General features: G+C 44.1%; 1 protein-coding gene and 1 pseudogene across 2 annotated transcripts in view; both read left to right on the top strand.

Moving 5' to 3' along the window:
* EPB41L4B (erythrocyte membrane protein band 4.1 like 4B) overlaps positions 1-12,875 on the top strand; it is a 142,024-nt gene that overhangs the window by 112,356 nt on the left and 16,793 nt on the right. Inside the window, exons 21-22 of one of the 2 annotated variants that reach the window (XM_029203340.1) lie at positions 8,504-8,684; positions 10,552-10,629. In XM_029203340.1, the coding sequence (XP_029059173.1) occupies positions 8,504-8,684; positions 10,552-10,629 (259 nt within the window). Of the gene's footprint in view, positions 1-8,494; positions 8,685-10,551; positions 10,630-12,875 lie in introns of both variants that reach the window. The other variant, XM_029203338.1, reaches the window with a different exon arrangement.
* LOC114884367 lies at positions 4,823-7,580 on the top strand (annotated as a pseudogene).

Genomic DNA, 12,875 nt, shown 5'->3' with positions numbered 1-12,875 from the left:
TAACCTAATCTCAGAACTGACATCCCATCACTTTTGCCCTATTCTGTTCATTTGAAGCAAGTCCCTAGATCCAGCCCACACTCAAGGAGACAGGCTTCTTCAGGGGCACAAGTAGCAGAAGGGGATCAGGGGGAGCCATATCAAAGGATGGATACTGCCTCCATGGTGCCGTAGTGAAACAGTAGCTTTTTCTGTCCACAGAGCCAAAGCTGATCCCTGAGCTATAGGAGGAGCCATATTCCTGTAGGAAGAGCCATATTCCTGTAGAAGGAGTCATATTCCTGTAGGAAGAGCCATATTCCTGTAGAAGGAGCCATAGTCCTGTAGGAATTGCCATTATCCTGTAGAAGGAGCCATATTCCAAAGTGTCCCAGAACCGCCAGGACCTGTCCAGTTCTGTTCAGCTTAACAAAAGTTGTTTTGGCTATCATGTGCACAGGGATATTCTAGGCACTGTGGGGGAAGAACAAAGTGACTTTGACAATTCCCATGCAAGGACTCACAATTTATTAGAGGGAGAGACAGATTTCCCTCTAATAAATTATAATTATAATCCAAAGAAGACAGGCAAATGCTACAGTAAGGGTGGTGGTATATTAGCATAATCACAATGGTAGTTAGAATTTCTTGACCTTGGCTATGGCCCAGGTATCGTGCCTGGATGTATAATTGGTCAGAGAGCTGCAGGGGGATCTTTGGGTGCAGTGGAAAGCGTGGGGCTCTGGAGTTAGAAAGGCTTCTAGTTTACTGTTACAAGCTCTTGGGAAAATTACTCTTTGAACGTCTCCTTCATCTGTAAAATGGGTAAGGATTTTGTGAGGGTAAACATGAGATAATGTGGGTAAAGCCCTAGCTTTCAGCCTAGCCCTGGCTGAAAGATGAGTTAGTTCCCCTTCCTTTTTCTTATGGACCTGAAGCCTCTGAAGAGGTCAAGTTTAGGAGATACTGAGAGTACAGAGTATAGGACAAGGAGTGTAACTCCAGATGCAGTTCTCAAACAGCCAGCTCAGGCCTGCCACTTGCACCTTGTGCAAAGGAGAAGAAAGGGGAGTGCAGTTTCAGGGCAGACCCATCCCACCTCATTAGCCTTAATAGAAGTTTCTTGACAGTATAGCAGCTCTATTTCCTAGGGAAGCCAAAACGAGTAAGATTCAAATAATTAGCAGTCCTAATGATCTCTGGGGGACAAATTAAACCATGAAAAATCTGCTACCCTGAGGATAAAGCTGGCAGGATTAACCTTTCACATTTCAGAACTCAAAATGTTATTATCACCCATTCAGGATATGTAATCACTTTGGAAGCAATGACTAATACATGACCTGGAAGGAAAGAAAATTTAGCTAACTCACCAAATTGCCGCTTTTAAGGAAACCATTTTCAAACCTCTAACTTCATGTGTATTTCTTAAGATACCCCAAAGTATTCTGCTTTGAAAATCAAAGAATGGCAGCATTTTTCCCATTAGTAGTAAATAGCAAAATTGATGGATGAGATTTTCCCAGTTTTAAGTTTTCATCCCATAAATAGTAATGGTACTGTTGACACTAGTTACCACTTCTTTACTCATCTCTTCCACTCATAGATATTGATAAAGTTAATAAACACTTGGTTGGGGATACAGATTGGAAAACCTCAGATTTCCCATTTCCTGCACCATTAGTTTTGAGATGCAGGGATGTGTGCGCCCTTTTCAGCTGTTACAGTATTCCTAGTTCCTAGGCCAGAATTATGTGTGCTTGTTTGGGTTTTAGGGTACTCCATCAAAGCATCATGATATTCAGGTGCTCTGAAAAAGTTTTCAAACTGCTGCTTTTTAGGATATAAACAAAAATCTCAGCTGTGTTCTTTTCTTGAAATACGGCATAGGGAGGAAAGGTGTGGCTGCTGTGTGCAGAGTGAAAGGAGAAGCAAACTCTGCAAACAGTTGAAGGCAGGTAAAAGCATCATCTTTATATTGATGTCAGCTGGTATGTTTAGAAAATGATGAGCTGCTTAATTTTTACCCAGATATATAACTTAACTGTGTATTTAAACATAGTGTAAAAATCTAAAGGTATTCAGGCAAGACAGAAAAGTCCAAAGAGAAAAGTAACTAATTCCCTAGAATCACACCATCAAAAATAACCAATGTTCACATTTATGGCTATTACTCTAGACATTTTTCTATGCATATATTGTTAAAATAGAAATCATTTCAAAGAAAAGACTCATACTACTACATAAAATTTTACTTATTAAAATGTTTCATGAATTTACCTTAGACGCCAGGTGTTCATCATAAATCACATTGATAGCATAAGCTATCTGGCATAGCTCAAGGTCTTAGGTGTGCCAAGACACACTTATCCAGCAGGATATTCCAAGGGTCCAGAGGTTCTCTCAGGAGCTTGTCAGTGGCCAATGGTTCCTTTGGAATGTACAGGGTTTGAGCGTCTGGGGCCTGCTGAGTTAGCCCTTTCCTGTGCAGGCAGCAATCTGGCTGGCAGCAGGGGAGAGGGAACTTGTCTATTTCTATAAATTTGAGATAATACTGTCCATGCTAAGGGTGGGGGATTGATGGTGCTGCTCTGTGCTGGGATGATCAGATCAGAAGAGCTTCCAGCCTTGACGTACCTTGTGGGAAGTCAGGCCTTCCCAACAAAGCCAAGCCCTGGAGATAAGCCCCAGCTGCCGTGAGGGAGACTTCTCCCACATGGTGACTTCCTGTCTAGTGTCCTTTCCATCCTGGCTTATCCCACTCGATCAGAGAGGGTCGAAGGCCAGAGCTGCTCGGCCCCAAAACAATTGTGTGCAACTCCTTCTCTATAATCAGTTTTCACACCGAAGAGACAGTTGCTATTAGGCCACGAAAGGAGTCATTACACCCTTCGCTCAGAACAGGAGGTTCCTACAAGTCTTATGCTTACCCTCCTAAGGGAGGCTCCTCAGAATAACATCCCTTGGTTTGGTGGTTCCTCAAAACATTAAACATAGAACTACCATACAACTCAGCAATTCCACTCCTATGTGGGATTTCAGTTCAAAAGAGTTGAAAGCAGAGACTCAAACAAATGTTTGAACACCAGTGTTCATAACAGCACTATTCACAATAGCTAAAAGGTGGAAACAACCCAATTGTCCATCAACAGATGAAGGGATAAACAAAATACAGTCTGTCCATACAATGGAATGTTACTCAGCCATAAAAAGGAATGACATTTTGACTTACGTGATGACATGGATGGACCTTGAAAACATTATGTTCAAACAGGCCTGATACAGAAGAACATTTGCTGTATGATTCCACTTATATGAGGTACCTAGAGTAGTCAAATTCATCCGGACAGAAAGCATCGTGGGGGAGGGGTGTGGAATTTCCCCTTTACCCTTTTTGAGTTCTTGTGGCTGGACTAATAATAAACTGAAAAGGTTAAAAAGAAAGAAATTTTAATTCATGCACATGGAGGTCTCATAGAAATGGAACCTAAGAAGTGCCCAAAGCAGGCAGCTTTTCTACTTTTTAGACAAAGAAACAATAAAGTTGTGAGGAATTGACAGGACAAAGAAACTTAGGTTTTGGGTGCTCATTTAGTGAAGAATCTATACAGAGTTTGGGCTTGCGGTAGTAACTTAAAGAAGTAACAGGGTTTGTTTATACAGGCCTCTAGGCCCAAATCCCCTGACTCTGATGATAAAGGGGTCCTTCTATCTTCAGGTGCAGGGAGTACACCTTTCACACGAGAGATTTATTTCCTGCTTTCAGGGAGACAGAAAGGAGGGTCAGAGTGTTGGCCATTTCTTAAGTAACTTTAATTCAAAATAATATGACAGACCTTTACACCACGTAACAAGCAGGAAGGAGAAAGTCTGTCAGAAATTAAGGAATAACTGGGGCTTCCCTGGTGGCACAGCGGTTAAGAATCTGCCTGCCAATGCAGGGGACGCAGGTTCGAGCCCTGGTCCGGGTAGATCCCACATGCCGCGGAGCAGCTAAGCCCATGGGCTACGACTACTGAGCCTGCACTCTAGAGCCCGTGAGCCACAACTACCGAGCCCACATGCCACAACTCCTGAAGCCCGCACGCCTAGAGCCCATGCTCTGCAACAAGAGAAGCCACTGCACTGAGAAGCCCGTGCACCGCAACAAATAGTCCCTGCTCGCCACAACTAGAGAAAGCCTGCGTGCAGCAACGAAGACCCAACACAGCCAAAAATAAATAAATAAAATAAATAAATTTATTTAAAAAAAAAGAAATTAAGGAATAACTTTTTACCACATTTTAGGTTACAATTTAACATCATGAAGAGGAGAAGAAAACTTGAGGCCCTATAACAAAGTTTCAATATTCTCTTGGAAACCAGTACAAACTATATTGATAAATATTTATTTCTAATTTAGATGCCAAAAGTAATTTTTCTTACTAAATACCACAGGAAAAAATTACCCTAAATTGTTTTTAAAATGCAAATTTTCGTAACTAGGATATTACATCTCATAGTTAATACACATTTTGCTTAATAGTAAAACTATCTCTTACTGGATTAATTAAAAAATCCTGGGCCCTCGGGCTGTCCCCCAGCCCTGGAAAACACTGGCTGCCCCAAGGGGGCAGCTTGGCTGCTGGCGGTTTGGCAGATTAGGGAGGGAACGAGGAGAAAAGCAAATGGCCGTCTCTTCCCAGCTCCAGAGCATGCTCGCGTTCCTGCTGGGGCTTTCGAGAATCTCAAGGCAATCTTGCAAGCCGTATTTGAACTGGCCAAAGACAACTTCAGACCTGTATAATGTAACAGAAAAGGTCAGAAAACATTAGGCAGTAGAAGTGTGAGCATATTAAGTAAGATGAACGTCTCGGGAAGCAGTTGTGGAGGCCCCAGTTCTGCAGATGTATCTACTGACTTTAAGGATCTTTGGACAAAACTAAAGGAATATCATGATAAAGAAGTACAAGGTCTACAAGTAACAGTAACCAAACTGAAAAAGGAACGAAGTTTAGATGCACAGAGACTAGAAGAATTCTTCACCAAAAGTCAACAGCTGAGAGAGCCACGGAAAGTCCTTCATGAAACCATTAAAGTTTTAGAAGATCGATTCAGAGCAGGATTATGTGATCGCTGTGCGGTAACTGAAGAACATATGCGGAAGAAACAGCAAGACTTTGAAAATATTCGACAGCAGAATCTTAAACTTATCACAGAGATTATGAATGAAAAGAATGCAGGAAGAAAATAAAAAGCTTTCTGAACAGCTGCAGCAGAAAATTGAGAATGCTCAACCACATCAAGCACCCGGTCTTGAATCTGAGGAAGATGTTATTCCAGATTCACTAGCAACAACCTTTTCATTTTCTGGCGCTAACCGACTACGAAGGAAGGAGAACCTCCACGTCCGATACGTAGAACAAACACATACTAAACTGGAGCACTCTGGGTGTGCACGTGAATGGAGAAAAGCACCACAGTCTTCAACTCATTCACAGCATAAACATAATGAACGTGAAATTCTAGTGGCTGACACTTGTGATCAGAGTCAAGCTCCAGTGGCTAACACATGGAAAAAGCAGTTATCCTCCTGGTAATTTAGCTGCAGTTGTTGCTGAAACACTTGGACTTAGTGTTCAAGATGAGTCTGAATCTCGAGGTCCTATGAGCCTTCTTGGTGATGAGCTCTACCACTGTCTGGAAGGAGTGAAAAGTAGTTTAGGTTTGAATACAAGTTTGTCCCCTTCTCTTTTAGAGACTGGGAAAAAAAACCATCTGTAAACAACGCGTTTCAGCAACACTTCTAATTCTAGACCAGAGAAACCTAGATCAAAATCTGAAGCTGGTGCCCTTTTCACACATCATAATATTGGGGCTGAAGTGAAGAAGATCACTAACCAGTCATCTTCTAATAAGCAGGTGCTTATAAATAAAAATACAAGTGAACAGGATAGTATTGATCACATTAAAGATACTGTTACTGATAAACATGTGGTACCCCTGAAATCACTGGGAGATCGAATCAAAAGGAAGAAAATCAAGGAAGAAAGTGAAGATGAAGTAAGCTGCCCCCAAGCCTCCTTTGATAAAGAAAATGCTTTTCCTTTTCCACCAGATAGTCATTCTTACATGAATGGAGACTATGTGATGGATAAACCTCTGGATCTGTCTGATCTATTTTCACCTATTCAGCGTCAAGAGAAAAGCCAAGGAAGTGAGAACTCTAAAGTCGGATTTAGGCAAGTGACTCTCTATGAGGTTTTGAAGCCTGTTCCAAAGGGCTCTTCCTCAAGCCGTAAGGCCTTGAGTGGGAGCTGTGGGTTAACCAAAGATTCCCCAGAAGAGCCCAGCAGTTTACAGGAGTCCCTCCTCCAGTCCTTGAGTAAATCTCCAGATAATAAAACACTGTTACAAATAAAGGAAGAAAATTCTATCTTTAAAATTCCTCTACATCCACTTGAAAGTTTGGAGACAGAGAATCTTTTTGATGACATGAAGGGTGCTGGTTCTCGTGAGCCTCTAAAAATAAAAACCAGGTCAGTCCATGGAGCATGTGAACTTGCATCAGTTCTTCAGTTAAATCCATGTAGAATTGTTAAAACAAAGTCTCTACAAAACAACCAAGATGTATCCTTTGAAAACATCTAGGGGAGTATAGACCCAGGAGCAGACCTTTCTCAGTATAAAATGGATATTACTGTAGTAGATGCAAAGGATGGCAGTCAGTCAAGATTAGCAGGAGGAGAGACAGTGGACATGGACTGTACATTGGTTAGTGAAAGTATGCTTTTAAAAATGAAGAATCATGGGCTTCCCTGGTGGCGCAGTGGTTGGGAGTCCGCCTGCCGATGCTGGGGACACGGGTTCGTGCCCTGGTCCGGGAAGATCCCACATGCCGCGGAGCGGCTGGGCCCGTGAGCCATGGCTGCTGAGCCTGCGCGTCCGGAGCCTGTGCTCCGCAGCGGGAGAGGCCACAACAGTGACAGGCCCGTGTACCGCAAAAAAAAAAAAAAAAAAAAAAAAAAAAGAACCAAGAGCAGAAGGGAGAAAAAAGTCCAAATGGAGAAAGAAAAATGAATGATAGCTTGGAAGATATGTTTGATCGGACTACCCATGAAGAATATGAATCCTGTTTGGTGGATAGCTTCCCCCAAGTAGCAGATGAAGAGTTGTCAACTGCTACAAAAAAATAAAACTCTCCTGGTGATAAATAAGATCAAGTCAAACAGAAAGCATTTGTGGACCCATATTTTAAAGATGATGAAAGAGAGACTAGCTTACAAAATTTTCCTCATATTGAGGTGGTCCGGAAAAAAGAAGAAAGAAGAAAATTGCTTGGACACCCATGTAAGTAATGTGAAATTTTTTATGCAGATTTTCCAGCAGAAGAAAGAGAAAAGAAGTTGGCTTCCTGCTCAAGACACCAATTTCGCTACATTCCACCCAACACACCAGAGAATTTCTGGGAAGTTGGTTTTCCTTCCACTCAGACTCGTATGGAAAGAGGTTACATTAAAGAAGATCTTGATCCTTCTCGTCGTCCAAAAAGACGGCAGCCTTACCATGCAATATTTTCTCTGAAAGGCAAAGAGCAGAAGACATAAATGTTGAAGCAAAAACAGGAGAGATGACAATATTCTTTTTATTTATAGTTAAGGTTGGTATTAAACATTGATTTTTTTGATCTTCTGAAAACTGATTTATAAATCATTTTTCTACTGAAAATGTTTTTAAATGGCATTTACCCATCACACAGACGACTATTTAAAAATGGATAAGTTTATGTCGTATTTTCTTGCTTTTGCACCTTTAAAATAACAAGGTGCTTTCATTTTGCACTCTGAGTTAAAAGTTGTTTATTACTTTATTTGGTAATACCTAATTACAATTTTGAAAATACGAAAAAAAAAATCCTGCGATGTTTCCAGGAATAAATTTTCGATGATGATGGTAATTCAATCTTTCCTTCAGGGTCTTCAAAAAAATGCTATATAAAAAACATATTAAGCTTTTTCTCCATGTAATTTTATTAAAATAAAAACAACTCTATCCTAATAAAAAAGAATCAATATGCCATTGTGGCATATTTGGGGGTGGCCCACCCTGAGCCTCAACAGCAGAGCAAATGTTACCAGGGTCTGCGGAGAGGGGCCCACGAGGAGCTGTCGTTCAGTGAGTGCAGAGTTGCTGTTGGGATGATAAAAAAGTTTGGCGTATAGATAAAGTCCTTGTTATACAACATTGTGAATGTGTTTGAGCCCCTGGATTGTATACTGACAAATGATAAATATTATGTTATACATATTTTCTCATAATAAAACATTTTTTTAATCCCCGGGCAAGTGACAGAAAATCCAGCCCAGACTTGCTTTGGCTGAAGGTCAATATATCGGCCCCTGTAAGCTGGACATCTGGTAGACATCTGTTTGGGGAGCCCCCAATCCCCACCCTAGCCGTCCCAGCCCTCCCCACCTCCCTCCACTCCCCTCAGCCTGTTTATTATTGTAATGAGCAGAGCTTCATGTGCTTCTAGTAACCGCAGTGATGAAGACGACCTCCCTCCAGACCTGGCCGAGGCAGCGGGAGCGACCACAACTCCAGCCATGGCCACCACCATGGCCACCACCACACAAGTCTCAGTGCCGCTGGCATCCCCCAAGGTCCACAAAGTCAGCTCGCCTCAGAATTCAGAAGGCAAGGGCCAGCTGTCCCCAGGGGCCAAGGTACGGCGGAAAAGTCCTGAGGAGTAGCTATACTTGCCGAGAACTCTGCATAAATTGTGTGTGGCATCTGTATGCATTTAAACTTTGCATCATCAAGTCTGTGCACTCGTAAAGCTACAGTAATAACCACCAAAGCATGTGTTTTATATAACCTGTCCCTGAAAGATAACCACGTATGAGAGACAAATGGTATAATATAAAAGCATGTACTTTGTACTTGAAGGGAAATTTAAGAGATTTTTGAGGGCAATTTTAGTTTTAGAATATCATCCCTGCAAAAGCTGTTACTCTACTGTGAAGACAGAAAGCAAGAAATGGGTTTTTATCCCCCATAATGGAAAATTTGGAGGAGTAAAAACATAGAGGTATCCCTATCCCATTCCTTTTATGGGATAGCCTGTGTTAACAGTTTGAAAGCAGAAAATATTATTCTGTTTGTCACTCTGAAATTTCAGGAAGTTGCCAATGATGTGAATGGGCTGTGACTAAGGCACAAGACATTTCTCTTGGTTTCCTTTGAGTGACGCTTAGCTGTGGTCACTCTTCAGCAATTGGTCCAAAGGCGGTCACATGTCTTGCTCTCCAAGCAGTTGCTGAGTCAAAGGTTGCTTGGTCTGTGGACCCCGCTGAGGAACCCTGTGTGCATGAGGTGGGGCCCCTAATGCAAGACTGGAACCTTAGAGTCTTGGGGGCCAAGACTTGGGGCCCAACTGCTCCTTTCAAACACCTATGGCTGCTTGAAACAAGTAGTCACTCCGTAGCCCTTGTTTTTCCGAGCCTCAGTTTCCTCTTCCCAAAAAAGAGAATAAGATCTGCTACGATGCCCAGCTCATGGGTCCAGCAGAGATTAAAGTGCTTGTGCAAACAGGATGCCCGAGGCTTCTGTAGCTCCAGGGATCATGATTCCTGGTAACATCTAAGTAACAATAGTCCAGGCCGCATCGTGTATGACTGAGGCCAGTCTTTCACAGGGTCCCTTCCCGGGGTTTCTGGGAATACCTCTGTGTCCAACAGGATCCGGCGGGATCCCTGAGCCAGTGACTGGCCCAGACTGAGGCTCCCCACTTTTCTGTAGATCACCTCCTGGGAACTGGAGTTGGGTTCCCCTCCACTGTGCTGAGTCCCTAGCACTGCTTTGTCCCAAGTGTGGACACAGGCTCCTCTGTATATCCCAGGCCATGGTTAAAACCACGCAAAAACATTTACAAAACAGAAGGGAATTCAGTGGAGATGCAGGCAACATCGTACCAGAAGCCACAAGGCTCCCTCTTCTGGCCATCTCTCTCCTTAGGGCCCTGCTTGCACCAAGTAAATGCGACTTATTTTTTTCCACAGAGGGTTTCAAGGCCCCCCATGCTGCTGAGATACCCCCAAGGCAAGGCGAAAAAAATTTTTTCCCAAAAAATGAATGTGATTTTCAGAGGTACCATCTGAAAATCACTCTTCTACCATAAAGCTCTTCCTCGCTATTGTGCAGATGAGTTTAGCTCCTTGAGGTCTTGATCCAGGATGAGGTCTTTACTCTCTGTTTATATATTCAAAGGACTCTTTGAAGTGTTTTTCCCCCAAAGGCCAGTCAAAGAGCACTCAAAGCATTTAAGAAAAATTGTTTGCAGCTTCAAAAAAGACAGTTCTCCACCCTATACCCTACTTCTACCCATTAAGATTTCAGAAAAACTCAGGGTTTGGTGTCAACATTTTGTACACTACTGAGTTAAGAGAACTCTGGTGGGGGTTGGCATGATAATGAGTTCAGTGTTAGAAAAGGGGAAGAGGAGAGAGGTCAGGACCATCTGTATTTTCTGTTGAAATTCCACTGTCAGTCCAGAGCCGGCACTAACTGGGATATTTTTGTCTGCCTTTGTAGAGCCCCTCTGACCGAGGAGGTGCCTTTACCTTGGAGCCAGGTGATCTGCTGATGGATTTCACAGAAGCCACTCCTCTGGTAAACTTCCCATTTTGCTAAAACCAGAAAAGCCACAGACCATAGAAACATCTTGGCAGTGGGACGGATGGACAGAGGTGGGCATCGCTGTTGGGAAGGCTCTTCCTCTTGTCCTGCGCACAGCCTGGAGGCTCAGGGATCAGCTTTCTTCCAGGGTTCAGGCATCACGGGTCCTTCCACCTCACAGAGCCCCCGAGGGAGGGCCGTGCTCCCTTTCCTCTGAGGGTGGCTGCAGGGGCCCCACCCTGCCTGTCTGCTGCTCGTCCGTGCTTCAGTCTCGGCTTCTTGGCTTCCTGGGCTGCATGCCCGCCATGCATGCCCGCCCTGGGACATCTCTTGCTGTCTCTTGCAACAGCATGCTCCGGCCTAGAGTACCAGCTCAAGGCCTCACCTAGGTTTCTAGGCCCCCCGTGCCTCCCTACCATCCTCCATCCTCTGCATAGAGGTCTCTCCTTCAGGATGGGATGCCTGCAGGTGGGAAGCCCTTTCAGGGAAGGGAGCACTGAGCCCAGGAGTCATGCAGGCCGGACCTGGCTCCACTCTCCGCTCTTCACCTTAAGAGCCTTGTCATTGGATAGTCACTGCCCCATCTTCTGTCAGATGAGGGTGTCGTTGTTTGCCGTGTGTCTGCCTAAGAGCATTGTAAGGATCACATGAGAGAGAGCCCCATATATAAAGCACCATAAACGTGTATAAGATATTATAAACATGATTAGATGACACAGGCAAAATTGGATGTATCTTAGGCTGGGCTCAGCCTAATAGCCAAGTATACTGGAGCAAAAATCATGGTGCACAAATTTGGCATGTGAGTCAACACGTGAGCCAAGTCAAAAACTTATCTCCTGAGAACCTACTCTGCGCCTGGCTGCGTATGAGGCTCTGGGAATGGATAGGGCCGCTAGAGGCTGGAGGGGGCTCAGGTTGGTAAAGGGTCAGGATCAACAGGAGAGACGTGTGGAAGATGCTTGGGGAGAAGCCAGAAGTGGGAGTCATTCAGGACTGGCTCCCTGGACAAGGGTGTGGTGGATGGGAAGGATTTCTGGAAGGCTTTCAAGAGGGGACAAATGAGGCAAAATGCTGTCCAGGCTTTAGGAATGATCACCGCTCCTGCCTCAGCTAGCACAAGGAAATCATCTGTGATTTATGCAACTATACTTCTCTTCTGGAGAGCTGGTACAGTCTGAGAGCTTCGAGTTAGCGCCTTCAGATAAACTGCTTGAGAACTGACAGTGGGCAACGCCCAGCTCGGGGACCTGCAGAGTTACTTCCTTCCCATGCTCAAGTAAATGGAGCTGGTTATTCGTGGCCTTTTTGTTAGACAGATTGCCAAGATAGGGTAACCCGGAAACACCTCATCGCCCCTTTGCCCAGATTGGGAAACTGAGTCCCAGAGTGGGGTAATCACCCAGGGACCAAGCTGGAGCTGGAGCCCAGATGTTCTGGCTCTTTCTCTGGTGCCCTTTGCATCTAATTGAACTAAATCTGGACTCCTCTTTAGGGAACTTACCATTTTGGAGAAGAGCAATGCCTGGAAGAAGGGCTGTGTTTCAAACACTCTAAGAGAGTCTGTATAAACTGCTACTGCTGTGGGACCCTGTGCCTAACCCTGTCTGGGGGCACTAGGAAAAAGAAGCCTTCATGTTGCTAGGGTTTTAAGGTATGAGTAGGAGTTTGCCAGATGGAGGAAGTGGACCAAAGCATTCTATGCAGAAGGTACAGCATGAGCAAAATAATGATTATTTATTATTATTTAAAAGGTCTGGTGGATCTGAGAACTAGGGTTAGTTTACAAAAAAATACATCATGGCTTTGACAGGAGTGATGGGATTCCCTTAAAAACCATTGTGTTGCAGATCCAGCTTGTGGATTTAACTGCCTCACCTTTTCTGTGTTTGGCACAACAGACTGAGATTAGAAAGGAAGCAGCATCTGGCAGGGACCCAGAGGTCCCCTGATCTCAGGTGCCAATGCCTACCAAGTTACTGTCCAGTCTCTGCTTGCACCCCTCCAACAGCAGGGAGCTTATTCCGTGTCCCCAGGACACTTCGCTTGTGTCTCTGGGCAGCTCTGACCGAGCTCTGAAACAGGGTCCAGGTGCTGCACTGCCAAGCTGAGGTTTTTGTACAAGACACAGCTGCCCTCTTCACAGCTGAAGTTTGCAGTGAATACCTTTTTTCAAGATGAAGCATCCTTCTTCTTATTTGTGCGGATTTGAGGCACAAGTGCATGTTCACAGAGCACAT

This window comes from Monodon monoceros, unplaced genomic scaffold (assembly GCF_005190385.1).
Source record: "Monodon monoceros isolate NGI ecotype Baffin Bay Population unplaced genomic scaffold, NGI_Narwhal_1 Super_Scaffold_5, whole genome shotgun sequence".
NCBI lineage: Eukaryota > Metazoa > Chordata > Mammalia > Artiodactyla > Monodontidae > Monodon > Monodon monoceros.
This window is presented reverse-complemented; position numbering and strand designations above follow the sequence as displayed.